General features: G+C 43.9%; 2 protein-coding genes across 2 annotated transcripts in view; one reads left to right on the forward strand and one right to left on the reverse strand.

Moving 5' to 3' along the window:
* FAM185A (family with sequence similarity 185 member A) overlaps positions 1-2,992 on the reverse strand; it is a 40,935-nt gene extending 37,943 nt beyond the window's left edge. The window contains exons 1-2 of the mRNA XM_038740910.1: positions 2,899-2,992; positions 1,254-1,414 (exon numbers count right to left, since the gene is read on the reverse strand). Of these exons, the coding sequence (XP_038596838.1) occupies positions 1,254-1,414; positions 2,899-2,992 (255 nt within the window). The remainder of the gene's footprint in view (positions 1-1,253; positions 1,415-2,898) is intronic.
* The window catches only part of CCDC146 (coiled-coil domain containing 146), an 88,539-nt gene continuing 70,204 nt past the window's right edge, over positions 5-18,339 (forward strand). Inside the window, exons 1-2 of the mRNA XM_038741178.1 lie at positions 5-199; positions 3,656-3,822. Coding sequence (XP_038597106.1) covers positions 3,667-3,822 — 156 coding nt within the window. The 5' untranslated portion in view covers positions 5-199; positions 3,656-3,666. The remainder of the gene's footprint in view (positions 200-3,655; positions 3,823-18,339) is intronic.

The following is an 18,339-nucleotide window of genomic DNA, read 5'->3' on the forward strand; positions in this document are numbered from 1 at the left end:
CGCGGCTGCGGCCCAAAGGAGGTCGCAGGAGGGACCGGCTTGGCGGTGAAGCGCGGGGTCAGAGGTCACTGGCGAGCTGGGAACCGGACCAAACCGGACCAAACCGGAACGAACCGGACCAAACCGGACCGGACCGGGGCCTGGACTCGAAGCCGAACCCGTGGAGGGCAGGACGGAGCTTCTGCAGCCCAAGCGCGGGGTGGGTTCTGTCAGTCAATCAATCAATCAATCAATCGTCTTTATTTATTTATTTTAATGGCATTTATTAAGCGCTTACTATGTGCCAAGAACTGTGCCAAACGCTGGGGGGATACAAGGTGATTAGGTTGCCCCACCGGGGGCTCACAGTCAATCCCCATTTGACAGATGAGGTAACTGAGGCCCAGAGAAGTTAAGTGACTTGCCCAAGGTCACACAGCTGGCAGTTGGTGGAGCCCGGATTAAACTGCAAAGCTCGCGAAAAGTCATGGAAATACGGGCAAACGCCCAGTGTGTTTATTCATTACCTCTTATCAGAGGCTTTGGTGGTCTCTGTAGCGGTGTGGTAGTGCTAAAGCACCACAAGGTGGTGACTTTATCTCTCTAAATCATCATCATCATCATCAATCGTATTTATTGAACGCTTACTATGTGCAGAGCACTGTACTAAGCGCTTGGGAAGTACAAATTGGCAACATATAGAGACAGTCCCTACCCAACAGTGGGCTCACAGTCTAAAAGGGGGGGACAGAGAACAAAACCAAACATACTAACAAAATAAAATAAATAGAATAGATATGTACAAGTAAAATAGAGTAATAAATACGTGCAAACATATGTACATATATACAGGTGCTGTGGGGAAGGGAAGGAGGTAAGATGGAGGGGATGGAGAGGGGGACGAGGGGGAGAGGAAGGAAGGGGCTCAGTCTGGGAAGGCCTCCTGGAGGAGGTGAGCTCTCAGCAGGTGCCTGAGTCACTAAATCAGGTGCCTGTTTCAATCCTTTGGGTGTGAAGGTACCCTTTAAATCTTTAGTGATCAAAAGTAGCTTTTATCATCAGTGATATTTATTGAGCACTTACTACGCACAGAGCACTGCTCTAAGTTCTTGGGAGAGTACAATCCAACAGAGTCGGTAGACCCGTTCCCCGCCCCCAAGGACCTTGCGCTGTAGTGCAGTAAATAGAGATCCGTAATTTCCTTTTAATTTTCATTAAAATTTAATTTTAATATTCAGTTTCAACGTCAAGCAAAACGTATCGGGACGCTTCACGTTTCCCAGGGTCAAAATGGTGGTTGGGTTTCCAGATGCAAGCATCATCCTCACTCGAGCCGGGAGTGGAAAGGTTATGTCTGCTCCTGTGTCTATATACAGGCTAGAGCTCTCCTGGAAAGTCTGGTCCCAGAGGCTTGTCCCAGGAATCAGAGAGGTAGCTGAATTACACCGTGCTCCCAAAGTCAACTCCCAAATTTAATTATTATTATCACAATAATTATTATTATTCCTTGGGTTTCAGTTCCGTCTTCAAAACGGGGATTAAGACTGTGAGTCTCCTGTGGGACAGGGACTGTGTCCAACCCGATTTGCTTATCTCTACCCCAGTGCCTGGAATAGTAAGTGATTAACAAAGACCACGATTATCAAATTATATCTACCCCAGTGCTTATTTCAGTGCCTGGCACCTAGTAAGTGCTGAGTAAATACCATCAAAAGAAATTGTCTTATTTACCAAGTTGAATATTAGTCATCATTCAGAGTGGTGGATTTAGAAGCATGGGTCAAAGCCACGCCTCGCTCCAAATTAAATAATATTTAAAATCAATAGAATGTATCAATGGTCTAAAACTGTGACTAAATTGTGAGCTTTTGTTTGGTGGGTGGAGGATGGGGAATGTCAGAAATCAAGTATTATATAGCGTTCCAGAGGAATCCAGGAGTCCAAAAATTAGAGGTAAAGATTGCCACCCAAGACCGTGTGGGACCAGCCCCTAGAAATCATCTCACTGCCATTTGGTTCTGCCTGATTTTCCAACGCTAGGCTTGGTTCCTGTCCAAGCGGTAGCCTTCAGGAGGTCCAGACTGGAACGTTTCCTGGGAATTCTCTGGCCTGGAACAAGACTCGTGCATGAACCTCTCCTCTCCCAACCTGAATCCCTGCAGCCACAGTCAGTCAGTCAATCAGTGATATTTATTGAACGCTTACTGTGTGCAGAGCACCATACTAAACGTTTGAGGGAGTACACCATCAGCTCTACATTTACAACATCGCTGAAATCCACCGCTTCCTCTACATCCACTCTGCCCACCTTTAAAACTTTATTGAGGGCATATCTCCTCCATGAGGCCTTCCCTGACTAAACCCTCATTTCTTCTTCTCCCACTCCTCTTTGCGTCACTCTGACTTACTCCCTTTATTCACCACCATCCCCAGCCCCACAGCATTTATGTCCATATCTGTAATTTATTTATTTAAAATGTCTATCTCCTCCTCTAGACCTTAAGCTTGTTATGAACAGGGAGTATGTCTGCTATTTTACTCTCCCAAGCGCTTAGTATAGTGCTCTGCACACAATAAGCACTTGATAAATATGATTGATGGACTAAATAACCTTTGTCTTATTTTCCTTCTTTTTCTACCCCATTTTTCAATAACTGGGTCTTAAGAACCTGCTGTGTGCCAAGCACTGTAGAAAGTGCTTGGGAAAGCGCTTGTCTAATAGAGCTAGTAGACAAGATTCCTGCCTTCAGGGAGCTAACAACCTACTAGGGGAAGCCAAATACTCTTTCCATCTTTCATTGTTGGAATTGCTCGGATAATGTACATAAACATTTGAGTTTGTATGTTTCTGAAGAAAAGGATTTTTTATACTTTTTTTGTATATCAACAAAAAAGTTTAATATAAAGTTTGATCAATACTCATGCTTTTCTTTGAGGCAAAAATTCTGCTGAACTCAAAAATTCCCAAGTTCAAGTTAAACTGTGAATAAGCAAAACCCACTTGGAGCCTCATGGCCCAGTGCAAAAAAAAATCTCAATTTATAAATATTTATTTTTGACCTGCTTTCACATATTTGCGGTCTTGTTGTGAAGGGGCGTTTTTGAATAAATTTCGTTACTGGCAGTTGTTCAAAACCTCAAGATTTCCGTTCTTTCATTGTAGTAGTTCTAGCTGAAAAAACAACAGCAACCCAGATTAAATCCTAAGAGGGTAAATTTTATATCATTTACAATAACAAAAAAATCACATATGTTAAAATCTGTGTTCTAGCCTCAGCTCTGCCACTTGTCTTGGGAAAGTCACTTCACTTCTCTGCACCTCAGTGACCTCATCTGTAAAATGGGGATTAAGACTGTGAGTCCCGTATGGGACATGGTCTGTGTCCAACCTGATTATCTCATATCTACCTTAATATTTAATACAGTGCCTGGCAAGTGCTTAACAAATACCATTAATTTTTTTATTAATCTGGTAAAAATTTTTACTCTTATGCAGAGAGGAATAGAAGCAGTATCTGGTAACTAAAGGAAACTCCTGAAGTTGTAAATCTGTTGGCTGTTTTGCCTTTCCTTTCAACTTTAAATGATTTTCCTCCTTACTCTTCTCTCACAAATCAGGGGTTCCTCAAACCATCCGTCAAATAACACCATGGAAACCTTTCTCCTTTCATTGCAGGACTGTAAAAGATGGGAGGTACTGATAAGGATACATCGAGTTCGAGCGACTCGGAACCAGAGAGCGAGGTTCAAGAGGAGCCGGGATTTTTCATCTCCTCAGTGGATATTCAGGATGAACGCCGCATAGATGTATATGCCACCCTGGCCTTTCAGTGCCTCGATGAGGTAGGAACATCTCAGTCCGCTACCGTAGTACACATTTGGTCACCTTCTATTTGGATCTGAGACCTTTGGACATTTGATACTTTCCCCACCCCCAAATTTATATAAATGTCCGTCTTCCCCTCTGGTCTGTAAGCTCGTTACGGGTAGGGAACTTGTCTACCAATTCTATTATATTGTACTCTCCCAAGCGCTTACCACAGTGCTCTGCACATGGTAAGCGGCGCGGCTTAGCGGAAAGAGCACGGGCTTAGGAGTCAGAGGTTGTGGGTTTTAATCCCCGCTCTGCCGCTTGTCAGCTGTGTGACTTTAGGCAAATCACTTTGCTTCTCTGTGCCTCAGTTACCTCACCTGTAAAACGGGGTTTAAGACTGAGAGCCCCAGGAGGGACAACCTGCTTATGTTGTATCTACCCCAGCGCTTAGAACAGTGCTTGGAACAAATGCCATCATTATCATTATTATTATGAGTAAGCACTCAATAGTCAGTCAGCAGTCGTATTTATTGAGTGCTTACTGAGCCTTTTACTAAGTGCTTTGGAGAGTACAATATAACAGACACATTCCCTGCCCACAATGAGCTTATAGTCTGGAAGGGGAGACAGACATTAATATAAATAAATGAATGACAGATATGTATATAAGTGCAGTGGGGCTGGGGGTGAATAAAGGGAACAAGTCAGGGTGACTCAGAAGGGAGAAGGAGAAGAGGAAAGGAGAGCTTAGTCAGGGAAGGCCTCTTGGAGGAGATGTGCCTTCAATAAGGTTTTGAATGTGGGGGAGTCATTGTCTGACGGATATGAGGAGGAAGGGCCAAAGGCAAGACGTGGGTGAGAGGTAGGTGGGAAGGTAGACGAGATTGAAGTACCGTGGAAAGGTTGGCATTAGAAGAGCGAAGTGTGCGGGCTGGTTTGGAGTCGGAGAATAGCGAGGTGCGGTAGAAGGGGGCAAGGTGATTGAGCGCTTTATAGCCGATGGTGAGGAGTTTCCGTTTGACGTGGAGGTAGATGGACAACCACTGGAGATTCTTAAGGAGTGGTGAAACATGGATTGTACGTTTTTGTAGAAAGATGATCCGGGCAACAGAGTGAAGTATGGACTGAACTGGGGAGAGACAGGAGGCATGGAGGGCAGCAAGGAGGCTGATCCAGTAATCAAGGCAGGAAAGGATAAGTGACTGGATTCATGTGCTAGCAATTTAGATGGAGAGGAAAGGGCAGATTTTAGTAATGTTGTGAAGGTTGAACGGACAGGATTTGGTGATGGATTGAATGTGTGGGTTGAGTAAGATAGAGGAGTCAAGGATAATGCCAATAAATACCACTGATTGATGGATTCTCTTTGAGAATCCAGGTGAGCCTAGCATCATGTCAAGATCCTTACCATTTGATAGCTGGTTTCGGACTTAGTAAAATCAGAAGGAAATGTCAGTTCTACGCTGTGGTCTGAGTACCTGTAGACTGTAAGCCCGATGTGGGCAGGGATTGTTTCTCTTTATTGCTGTATTGTACTTTCCAAGCGCTTAGTGCAGTGCTGTGCACACAGTAAGCACTCAATAAATACGATTGAATGAAAGACCTCATAAGAAATAAAGAATCAAGTGGGCAAAGAAGTCCCGAATGTCTTAGCACCTCAAGGAGCTTCCTCCCTAAGCTAAAGGGGACAAGTGAATTGAGGGAAGGAGGAGTCAGTTTTCCGGGATATTACCAAACCGAACAGAGAAGTAGTGTCACCTTGTGTCAGAAGACCTGGGTTCTAATCCCATCTTCACCACATGTCTTCAGTTTGACCTTGGACAAGTCACTGAACTTCCTCTGTGCCTCAGTTCTCTCATCTGTAAAGTGGGGATTTAAACTGTAGTCCAACCTGACTAAATTGTATCTACCCCAGTGCTTATTGCAGTGCCTGGCACATAGTAAGTGCTGAATAAATACCATCAAAAGAAATTGTCATATTTACCAAGTTGAATATTAGTCATCATTCAGAGTGGTGGATTTAGAAGCATGGGTCAAAGCCACGCCTCGCTCCAAATTAAATAATATTTAAAATCAATAGAATGTATCAGTGGTCTAAAAATGTGACTAAATTGTGAGCTTTTGGTGGGTGGAGGATGGGGAATGTCAAAAATCAAGTATTATGTAGCGTTCCAGAGGAATCCAAGAGTCCAAAAATTAGAGGTAAAGATTGCCACCCAGGACCGTGTGGGACCAGCCTCTAGAAATCATCTCACTGCCATTTGGTTCGGCCTGATTTTCCAACACTCGGTGACAGTACTCCTTCCATTTCTGCTGGGAAAAAAATGAAACTTTCTTGACTAGTTTATTAAGAAATGGTTCTTCATCTTCCTCTTGGCCAATCACCCACTCTGGCCCATTTCTGGCAGAGATGGTGGAGACTGATGACTGAGGAAATAGGTTGCCGCCTATAGCAGTGTACCCAGGACCCTCTTGAATGTAGTTACGGAACTATGATTTATTTTCTTGAAAAGGAATTCCCACTAAACCCATTGTGGACAGGGATCATCTGTCTTTATTACCAAATTGCACTTTCCAATCACTTAGTACAGTGCTCTGCACACAGTAAGCGCCCAATAAGTACGATTGAGTGAATGAATGAATGAAATCAGGATGTGAAGGGTTGGCTTTTAAAAATAAAACCCAGACCTGGGTTCTAATTCTGGTTCTGCCACTTGTGTGACCTTGGGCAAGTCACTTCACTTCTCTGTGCCTCAGTTACCTCATCTGTAAAATGGGGATTAAGACTGTGAATTCCATGTGCGACATGGACTGTGTTCAACCTGGCTAGCTTGAATCTACCCCAGTGCCTGGCACATTGTAAGAACTTTAATAAATACCATATTAAAAAAATAAGCAAACACAATGGGAAGTTGTAATATTCAAGGAACTGCTTCTGAACACTCTTTGAATTGTGAGGCAATGTAGCCACTCATTTCTCTTAGGATCCTGAAATTTCTGGAATGGATTATATGAAAATCCAGTGGGGAGCCCCATATTTCCAGGCATTCAGAGATTAATGAGGAGGATATATCTATCTCACTTATTTCATTTGATCTCAGTAAAGCTCATGAATGAAGAAATATGTAGTCATTAGGAAAAGTCAAAAAAGGATATTTTAAATCAATCAACATTCGATCATTCAATTTATTGAGCTCTCGTTCTGTGCAGAGGACCTTACTAAGTGCTTGGGAAAGTTTAATATAGCAATATAACTGAGTTGGTAAGCATGTTCCCTGCCTACAACGAGCTTACAGTGTAGAATAACAAAATAGAAAGGAAGAATAAATCAGGAAAAAAGAAAATGAGAAAAGCAAGTTTGAAAATAACGGGATGAAGGAGAAATCAAAAATATAGGTTTTTCCCTTGCCAACTGCGGTTTGGAGCATTCATGTTCAGTTCAGTGTCCCATTTTCTATAATCTTGGTTTTCTCTGGCCATGAATAGCCAACTCTGTTCTCATTTGCTATCTCTGGCATAAAGATAATATTGTGCTTCTACAGAGTTTCTCAACAGTACCCAAGAAAAGAATTGTAACAGTAAATTTTCAGCTAGCTGTGAACTTCAGTTATAGCGCTTTCCCTAAGCCCTGCTAACGAACTACTGATATAGTTGGTAGAAAGACTGCAGATCCTAATGGAAAAGAGAACGGGACTGGAAATTTGGAGGCCTGTGTTCTAGTCTCATCTCTGCCACTGGCCTGCTGAGATCTGGGGTGAATATTTTAACCTCTCTGTGCCTCAGTTTCTGTAAAAAGTGTCTAAGGTACCTGCACTCTTTCCCAAGTAGATTGTTGAGCCTTGCCCCAATGTTTAGCGACAGATTAAGCACTTAATAAGTGTCATTATTAATAATACATTATTACTATCCTAATATTAATAACTGTATACAACAGAAAGGCACATTGCAGTCCTGTTCTGAGTACCTAGAACGGTGGTAACTGCAAATTTTAAACAATGACTAACTGATGCTCCTTACAGCTTAAATGGCATATAGCAGATATACTTAGCTATTCCTCTGGAAGTCAGAGGACTTGGGTTCTGATCCCAGCTCTGCCACTTGCCTGCTGTGTGACCTTGAGCAAGTCACCTAACCTCTCTGTGCTTTGTTTCCTCATCCACATTCATTTATATTCATATTAATGTCTGCCTCCTCCTCTAGACTATAAGCTCCTTGTGGGCAGGGAATGTGTCTTTTTATTGTTATGCTGTACTCTTCGAAGTGCTTAGTACAGCGCTCTGCCCACAGTAAGCACTCCATAAATATGATTGAATCTTTGGTGAAATGGGATGCCGTACCTGTCCTCCCTCCTCCTTAGACTGTGAGTCCCATGTGGGACAGGGACTGTATCCAACCTGATTATGTTGTCTCTCCTCTAGCACTCAGTACAGTGCTTGGCACATAGTGCTTAACAAATACTCCAATAATTATTAAAGGGTAACAGAGTGCGGAGGCCCAAAATCTCACATCCAGGCTGCAGTGGTCAATGAGGAGAACATCTGGATCACTTGATAGGTGTGCAAAAGGTACTTCTCCTGGATAAAATATGTTATCGGTACCCTGATTTTATTTTTTTTGTCTTGCAATGCTGCCTTGCAGACTAAAAGCTAAAAGGAAATCCCCTCATTCATATCTGGTTATCCACTCAGATACTGATAGTGCCATGAACACACAGGAAACCCATGAAATTTGCTTCATCCTGCCATTGTTGGCATTGAAAATTTTCTCCTACCCACTTGTGCGTGACTATTTCTATTATCGTTCTTATTGATAATAGTAATAATAATTGGGGTATATGTTAAGCATTTACTAAATGCAAAGGACTATCCTAAGCACTGGGAAAGAGGCAAAATAAGCATGTTGGAAACAGTTCCTGTCCCCACACAGGCTGACAGTCGAAGAGGAAGGGAGATCGGGTATTTTCTCCCCATTTTACAGGTGAGGTAACTGAGGCACAGAGAAGTGAAATGACTTGCCCAAGGTCACACAGCAGATAAGCGGCAGAACCGGGATTAGAATTCAGGTCCTCTGGTTCCCAGGCCCGTGATCTTTCCACTAGGGCAACGTTGTTCTGATAAAGATTGTTGCTATGCAAAAAGTAAGCCTTATTTGATAGAATTGATTAGCTTCTATCTACCCCAATGTTTAGAACAGTGTCTGGCACATAGTAAGCACTTAACACATTCCATATATTAAAAAAAAATGACACACCTCAGTTTTGAAGGGTTTTCTTTTGTTCTTGTCCCAAACCTGAAAGCTGCCATGTAATTCTGGGCCAAGAGCTGAGAACAAAGAGCCAGGAGACTCAGATGTATCAAGCAGTAAGCCTTTTGACTTTTTGTTCTGGGCCAGAAGCCAAGCTGCTCCTCTTTTCCCCTCCCTTTCAAAGGTTGTTCTGGGATGCTGGAATTCCCGTTGCCGTGGCCTCCATCCGGGGGGAAGGCAAGAGGGAAAGGTAGAGGTACAGGGTAAGGAAGAGTAGGAGCCCGTGGGTACCTGAGGACTGAGTACCCCCAGACCGAGCAGATGAAACCCACCTAAAGGAGCTCTTATCGGGTTCCCCTCAAGACCTTAAGATCATTGTGAGCGGGGAATGTGTCTACCAACTCTGTTATATTGTACTCTCCCAAGCTCTTAGTATAATGAATGCTGTGCACACATTAAACACTCAATCAATACAGTTGAGTCACTGAAGCGAGTGCCCTGCTAATGAAAAACTTCCCTTCCCTGTGGCTTCAGAGTCTAAAGAAGGAGGTTGCTTCTGTAAACAGCAAAGTGCACATCCTATTTTTAAAGAGGAAGTTTGGCCATCTCACCAAAAGCCACACCCTGAGATTATTTCTCTCTCTTTCTGGTACAAGAAGCATGAATTCCTTCCCTATCTCAGTAATGTATGCTTTCTTGGAGTTTGGCACCAAGCTAGTAAGAAGGGTTTTATGTTGGAGGTGAATTTACAGCGCAGTGCTCTAATGAACCTGCCACTCTTTTCTGTCCCTACTTTCCTCACACTCGGAACCCCTTCCAATTAGCCCATCCCATTTATGGGAAAAGTCTGAAAGAAATGAGAGACTGTCCTCAAGAGATTTCATGAACTTCTGTTTTCAGAATTGGGTTTTTTTTTTTGTTAAGCGCTTACTATGTGCAAAGCACTGTTCTAAGCGCTGGGGGGGGATACAATGTGATCAAGTTGTCCCACGTGGGGCTCAGTCTTAATCCCCATTTTTACAGATGAGGTAACTGAGGCTCAGAGAAGTTAAGTGACTTGCCCAAGGTCACACAGCAGACTTGTGGTGGAGCTGGGATTCGAACCCATTGATTATTTCAGATCAGTTTCCAATGAATATTGGGGTTTTTTGTTGCAGTGGGATATTTTTAAGACTCTCACTTCAGTTTTAAATTCGAAGCGTTTGAAAGAGTGTAATCCAGTTAGTCAGTGGACAGGATTCCTGCCCACAAGAAGCTGCTTGAGCACCACCCTCTTTTTTTTTAATGGTATTTAAGTACTTACTATATACCAGGCACTGTACTAAGCGCTGGGGTAGATACAAGTTAATCAGGTTGACCATGGTCCATGTCCCACGGGGAGCTCACAGTCTTAATCACCATTTTAAGGATGAGGTAACTGAGGCACCGAGAAATGGACTGACTTCCCCAAGGTCACACAGTCGACAAGTGGCAGATCTGGGGTTAGAACCCAGATCCGTGCTCTATCCCCTAGGCCATGCTGTTTCTTAATAGTTTTCAAAATAATCGCTTCAGGGGCACTTGTCTACATGTTTTGTTTTGTTGTCTGTCTCCCCGTTCTAGACTGTGAGCCCGTTGTTAGGTATTGATGGTCTCTATATGTTGCCGACTTGTTCTTCCCAAGTGCTTAGTCCAGTGCTCTGCACACAGTAAGCGCTCAATAAATACGATTGAATGAATGAATGGAGCTTGTTCATCTCTTTCCCAAACACCCTGGAAACCCTCTTGACTGTAAGCTCGCTGTGGTCAGGGAACATGTCTACCAATTCTCTTACATTGTACTCTTTCCAAGAGCTTAAATATAATCCTGTACACATCGTAAGTGCTCAATAAATGTGATTGATTGATTGGCAAATTTGTTTTTTAGCTAATTAAGAAATTATAAATGATCATATGATTTAGTCACAGATATATCTTTTTCAACTTTAGTGCGGAGTTTGTACACAGGATCATAGGAATCTTTTGGCAGACAGTGGTAACAATTCACGGGAACATCAAAGTAGTAAAATATTATTTATTAATTGCTTATCAATCAGTCTATCAATGGTATTTATTGAGTATTTACTCTGTACAAAGCTCTGTACTAAGCAAGAGTACATTGCAGTACAGTAGGTAGGCATAGGGAGCTCTAGAAGAGGAGACATATTCAAATAAATTATAAGTGGATTTGAAACAGTGCAGGGGGTCTCGGGTTGGGATACGTATTAAAATGCTTAAGGGGTACACACTCAAGTGGTTATAAGGACAGCAACGTGGCCTAGTGGAAAGGGCAGAGGACCTGTGTTCTGTTCCCAGCTCCACAATGTACCTGCTGTGTGATCTTGGGCAAGTCACTTGGCTTCTCTGAGCCTCAGTTCCTTCACTTGTAAAACGGGGATCTAAAGCCTGTTCTCCCTCCTACTTAGACTGTGAGCCCTTTGATTTTAGTGCTTACCGAGTGCAGAACACTGTACGAGAAGCAGCGTGGTTCAGTGGAAATAGCCCTGGCTTTGGAGTCAGAGGTCATGGGTTCAAATCCTGGCTCCGCCTCATGTCAGCTGTGTGACTTTGGGCAAGTCACTTAACTTCTCTGGGCCTCAGTTACCTCATCTGTAAAATGGGGATTAAGACTGTGAGCCCCCCTGTGGGACAACCTGATCACCTGGTAACCTCCCCGGTGCTTAGGACAGTGCTTTGCACATAGTAAGTGCTTAATAAATGCCATTATTATTATTATTATTATTATTATTATTATTACTAAGCACTGGGAATTAGACCCAGCCCTGTCCCCCGGAGGGCTCACAATCTAAAAAGTGAGAAGGGAGAGGGGACTGGTGACAGTCCCATAAGGGGTAAAGAACCAAAACACTAACATAACGTAAAGATGAAAACGAAGTAGGGTTTGGTGGCTAGAGGAGCAAGAGGAGCAGAATATCAGGCTTTTCAGGGCTCAAGAAGCTATAGCCTGGAACTACAGGCCCTATGATCACTAAGGCAGCAGGACGCCTTGGAGGCTGATGCAGTAATCCAGGCGGGTTAGGATGAGTGATTGCATTAACGTGGTAGCAGTTTGGATGGAGAGGAGAGGGCGGGTTGTAGCAATGTGATGAAGTTAGGACTGACAGGATTTAGTTTAGTGGATTGAATATGTGGGTTGAATGAAAGAGCATTAAACACTTACCACCAAAAGCCTTCCCTATTAAATGGCTTCAATAACAAAACCGTAAGCACCTTCAAAAGCTTCTTTTTGTTCTTGTCTTGCAGTCCCTGGCTAAGCTTTCTCTAAATCCTTAAACTAACAATCTCCTGAACCAGGTACAGGTAAAGACATAATAATGGTATTTAAGTGCTTACTATGTGCAAAGCACTAACTGCTGGGGAGGTTACAAGGTGATCAGGTTGCCCCACGGGGGGCTCACAGTTTTAATCCCTATTTTACAGATGAGGTAACTGAGGCACAGAGAAGTTAAGTGACTTGCCCAAAGTCACCCAGCTGACAGATGGCGGAGCCGGGATTTGAACCCACGACCTCTGACTCCAGAGCCCATGCTCTTTCCACTGAGCCACGCTAAGGAAAACTTAGAGAAATCAAAAGACACCCCCTCGCCCGCCCCCCCCCCCCCCCCACCATCAATCTTAAAAGAAATAAGAAATGGAAACATCATCCAGTTGCTTATAAAAGAGTAGCTTTTGTTTTACATGTTAAACTGTGAACTTTTGCCTTTTGCCTGAGAAACGTTTTGACTGCCTCTGTCCTTTAGCTAACTGTATAGGGCACTTTGTCCTCCGGGACACTTGTTCAACTGTGACATTTGGAGAGCCACCCTGGCCGTGAAAGAATGCTTGGAGATCATGTAAACTCTTTGCTCTTTCTGTTAGGGTTCTAATCAAATCTGACCTTACTGTGGGCAGAAAATAACATTTTCAACCTATCTTCAGCAGAGGCAGGAGCGGATTAAATAATTTTGCTTGAAAGCCTTCTGGAACCACAAAAAAAATATATCATTGTGTTGGCTTAAGATAAAAAAGAAAGCTGTGTTTTTATTTCCATTCACCCAAATTTAATGCCAATTAGGTGGGCATTTTCTGCTCATTTCATGGAGTCAGTTAAGCCAAAGTGGATTGAAGCTGACCTTTATCACAGGCATTCGAGAACAAGCCTAGTTGTTATGGCATACGCAATTGCAGAAGGAATTTTATACAGAAATAGCTAAGGCTTCACAGATGATCAGCTTGGGCTGTAGGCTCCAGTTTACTTCAGAAAGACCCAGCACCTCTTTGTTTGACAGTTCATAGCCTGTACTTGTGGTATTTGTTAAACACTTACTACATACTAAGTAAAGGGGTAGGTATAAATAGGTCTGACACAGTTCCTGTCCCATATAAGGCTCAAAGTCTTAAGTGGGAGGAAGAAGGGGTATTTAATCCTGATTTGCTTGTCTTATGCCATCGAGTTGCCTCCGACCCATAGCAGCATCATGGACACATCTCTCCCTGAACACCCCACCTCCACCTGCAGTCATTCTAATAGTGTAAGGCTCAGTGGAAAGAGCATGGGCTGTGGCGTCAGAGGTCATGGGTTCAAATCCTGGCTCCACCGATTGTCAGCTGTGTGACTTTGGGTGAGTCACTTAACTTCTCTGTGCCTCAGGTACCTCATCTGTAAAATGGGGACTAAGACTATGAGCCCCACGTGGGACAACCTGATCACCTTGTAACCTCCCCAGCGCTTAAAACAGTGCTTTGCACATAGTAAGTGCTTAACAAATGCCATCATTATTATTATTATTATTAGAAGTGGTTATCATTGCCTCTTTCCACGCAGTCAACTTGAGTCTCCACCCTCGACTCTCTCCCGTGCTGCTGCTGCCCAGCACGGGTGAGTTTTGATTTAGAGCAGATTGCCTTCCACTCGCTCGCCACTGCCCAAGCTAGGAACGGAATGGATATGCCTCTGCTTGGCTCTCCCTCCCATAGTTGAGATTGGTAGAGTACTGGTGCAACCCTGAGAGGGAAATCCTGATTTAACTGGTGAAAAAAGTGAGGCACAGAGAAGTTAAGTGATTTATACGAGGCCATCCAGCAGGTAAGTACCTGTGTTCTTTCGTTCATTCATTCATTCAATCGTATTTATTGAGCGCTTACTGTGTACAGAGCACTGTACTAAGCGTTTGGGAAGTACAAGTTGGCAACATACAGAGACGGCTCCTACCCAACAATGGGCTCACAGTCTAGAAGGGGGAGACAGAAAACAAAACAAAACATATGGACAGGTGTCAAGTCATCAGAATAAGTAGAAGTAAAGCTAGATGTTTTCCACTAATCCGCTTTGCTTCTCCTAAGCTGGGTGTTAACGACAATGATAGAGCCACCAGTTCTAAGCTGTTACACCTAAAAGGGACAATTTCACGATGACCTGAGCCCCAGCACCTCTCTCATTACAAATTGATCTGCAAGCGACTTGCCCATCTTTGAAAAGGCCATTTAGGTGGAACAGACAGACAGTTACCCCTGCCCCCCCACTTCAAAGCGTTATTGAAGTCACAGCTCTGCCAAGCGGCCTTCTCTGACTCAGCCCCCATTCTTCTTTTCTCCCACTCCCTTCTGCATCACCCTGACTTGCTCCCTTTATTCATCCCTCCCCCCGCTAGCCCCACTGCACTTACATCCATATCTGTCATTTTTTTATTATATTAATGTCCATCTGCCCCCTCTAGAGTGAGAGCTCGTTGTTGGCAGGGAATGGATCTGTTTATTGTTATATCGTTCTCTCCCAAGCACTTAGTACAGTGCTCTGCAAACAGTAAGTGCTCAATAAATGCAACTGAATGAATGAACCTGTTGGACTGTTCCCCCAGGTCCTCACTTTTGTGGAGGGTTCATTCACACGGTCAGAACACGAGTCCCGAATTCAGGAGGTAGGAGTTCACCCACAGACCCCACCCTTTTGAGAAACACCTCCCCACCCCGATCACTACCAGCACTCCACAGCATTCCCAGGTGAGTGGGTCAAAAAGTGCAGCCCTCCTGGGACTGTTAGGTGTGTTGGAAAATATCCCAAGTAGTGAGTCAGGTTAGGCCAGCCTTTTGTTCATTTTGTTGCAACAAAAGGTCAGTGGCTGTTTGGTAGCCAAAGACCAAGAACTGAAGATGAGCTTTTAGACTGTGAGCCCACTGTTGGGTAGGGATTGTCTCTATGTGTTGCCAGCTTGTACTTCCCAAGCTCTTAGTACAGTGCTCTGCACACAGTAAGCGCTCAATAAATACGATTGATGATGATGAAGATGAGCCAATTCTTATATTTCCCGCCGGTCCCGCTTCCCTGGGTGACATAGCACCAAGTCCCTCCCTCTAGTCCGACCCTTACCCTCAAGTCCTATAGGTTCATGCGCTGGACTGGCATATCACGTGCCGCTCTGACCCTGTTTGTTGTTGTCTTCATTATCCCCTCATTATACACCAGGCTCCTTCATAATTGGCTCTGGGTCATGCAGCGGACACTCTGTAGCTGAAGAAGTCCTCAGCAAGCATAGCTGTTGGATTTCAAGGTTACGGGGCGGGGGTCAGTAATTCATTGCTGCTAGGCTTGCTGATAATTTGGGTCTCAAGGCTACAGGTGGTGGGTTACTAAGGTTGCTGATAAGGTGGATCTTCGCCTTGCCAGTTGCTGATTTCCTGGATGGAACTCAACACAAACTAATCAGGATACATATTCAGTGACAGTAATACTACTATCAATCAATCGTATTTATTGAGCGCTTGCTGTGTGCAGAGCACTGTACTAAGCGCTTTGGAAGTACAAGTTGGCAACATATAGAGGCAGTCCCTACCCAACAGTGGGCTCACAGTCTAGAAGGGGGAGACAGAGAACAAAACCAAACATATTAACAAAATAAAATAAATAGAATAGATTTGTACAAGTAAAATAAATAGAGTAATAAATATGTACAACCATATATACATATATACAGGTGCTGTGGGGAAGGGAAGGAGGTAAGGCGGGGGGTGGAGAGGGGGAGAGGAAGAGGGGGCTCAGTCTGGGAAGGCCTCCTGGAGGAGGTGAGCTCTCAGCAGGGTATTGAAGGGAGAGTAGGACCTTGAATACTGCTACTATTCATTCATTCATTCAATCATATTTATTGAGCGCTTACTGTGTGTAGAGCACCGTACTAAGTGCTTGGGAAGTACTAATAATGATGTTGATATTTGCTAAGCACTTATATACCTGAACAGGGTTAAGGCTTGGCCATACATGCATACTATGTGCCCGACACTGTACTAAATGCTGGGGTAAATACAAGCTAATCAGATGGAGCTTGCCTGTCACAACTGTAAAAATGAAAGGTGGTATTTAAGTGCTTAATTATGTGCCAGGCACTGTACTAAGCTCTGGGGTGGATAAAAGTAAATCGGGTTGGACACTGTCCCTGTCCCCAGTGGGGTTCATAGTGTCAATTCCCATTTTACTGATGAGGTAACTGAGGCCCAGAGAAGTGAAATGACTTGCCCAAGGTCACACAGCAGACAATTGGCAGAGCCCAGGCCCATGACTTTTTGACTCCAAGGCCTATGCTCTACCCACTGTGCGGTGCTGCTTCTCAAGGGCCACTCCCCATCATTTAAGGAGGAGACCCCCACTACCCCGCCGTGGACAAAGGAGGATTTCGCCTAGCAAGGAGAGTAACAAAGAGCAAAGGAGAAAAGATTCCTAAATTCAGTCTCTAGGCTTGTGGGAGGGAACGGGGCTACCAACTCTGTTGTGTTATTCCCTCCCAAACATTTAGTACAGTGCTTCGCGTACAGTCAGTGGTCAGTACATACCACTAATTGATAAATAACAGGAAAAGCCCAAATCTCAAAGGTTTGGTTTTAGCAGTCCACCTTCCCCCACTTCCCCCCACTTCTTACTTTTCCAGGAGATCCCTGTCTGCCCTTCAGTCAGTCCATCATGTCCTAACCCCGCATCCCCCTTTTCCCGAGTCTTCAGGTGTTTGTTTCCCCCTAATTATCTGGGTCTGGTTTGGTATTTAATGATTATCTTAAATTGCTATGGCCCAAGTTGAGGCTTTTAGTTAAAATGACTTAAGCAGCATCTCCAAGCCTTAAGTGCTTTTATCTCCCGGAGAGGCAGCTGGTTCAACCCAAAGCAATCCCCTTTTAGACTGTGAGCCCACTGTTGGGTAGGGACTGTCTCTATATGTCCCAAGCGCTTAGTACAGTGCTCTGCACACAGTAAGCGCTCAATAAATACGATTGATTGAAAGCAGACACTCTTTCCTCTCTCTCTAGAGGAGTTAGAGAAACTAGCTTGCATGTGGGGTTTTAGTAGCTAACCTCAACTCCTCCCTTCCTCTTTCTCATCTGTATTGGTGTGGAACTCTCTTAATAAGTAACTGGGCCAAGCTTGGGAATCTGGCCACCTGTGTCCTCTCCGTGTATCAGGACATTTTTATTGGGCATTACAATATATCACCCACCTAATGAGGATGAGGGGCAGTTGGTCTAGACAGCAAGTTGAAGCATCCCGGAAATGAAGAATCTCCTAGTGTCTGAAGTTCCTCAGCATAAGTACAATGTAGGGAGGGTTCATGATCCTCCCCAAGTGCTTGATGATAATAATGAGAATAATAATAATAATTATGGTATTTGTTAAGTGTTTCCTATGTGCCAGGCACTGTACTAAGTGCTGAGGTGCATACAAGAAGCAGCGTGGCTCAGTGCAAAGAGCATGGGCTTTGGAGTCAGAGGTCATGGGTTCACATCCCAGCTCCAGCAATTGTCAGCTGTGTGACTTTGGGCAAGTCACATAACTTCTCTGGGCTCAGTTACCTCATCTGTAAAATGGGAATTGACTGTGAGCCCCCCGTGGGACAACCTGATCACCTTGTAACCTCCCCAGCGCTTAGAACAGTGCTTTGCATGTAGTAGGTGCTTAATAATTGCCATCATTATTATTATTATTATTACAAGATAATCAGGGCAGACACAGGGCCCACAGTATTAATCCCCAATTTACAGGTGAGGTAACTGAGGCCCAGTGAAGTGACTGCACACAGTAAGCACTCAATAAATATGATTGAATGAACGAATGGAGGGCTTAGCAGTCAAATGTGCAGTGTCCCACTCGGTCAGTAGGCAGGCCCAAGGAAGATTTGATTTTATTTTAACTTTTTATTTTTATCTATTTTAACTTGGGTTGGTGCCAGGCTCAAAATGTACAAAAACAACAAGAGAGAGCAGTGGCCCATACCCCTTTTATTGGGTGGAACCAGGCATGGCACCTA

Source organism: Tachyglossus aculeatus (genome assembly GCF_015852505.1).
Source record: "Tachyglossus aculeatus isolate mTacAcu1 chromosome 12 unlocalized genomic scaffold, mTacAcu1.pri SUPER_6_unloc_1, whole genome shotgun sequence".
In the NCBI taxonomy this organism is placed as follows: domain Eukaryota; kingdom Metazoa; phylum Chordata; class Mammalia; order Monotremata; family Tachyglossidae; genus Tachyglossus; species Tachyglossus aculeatus.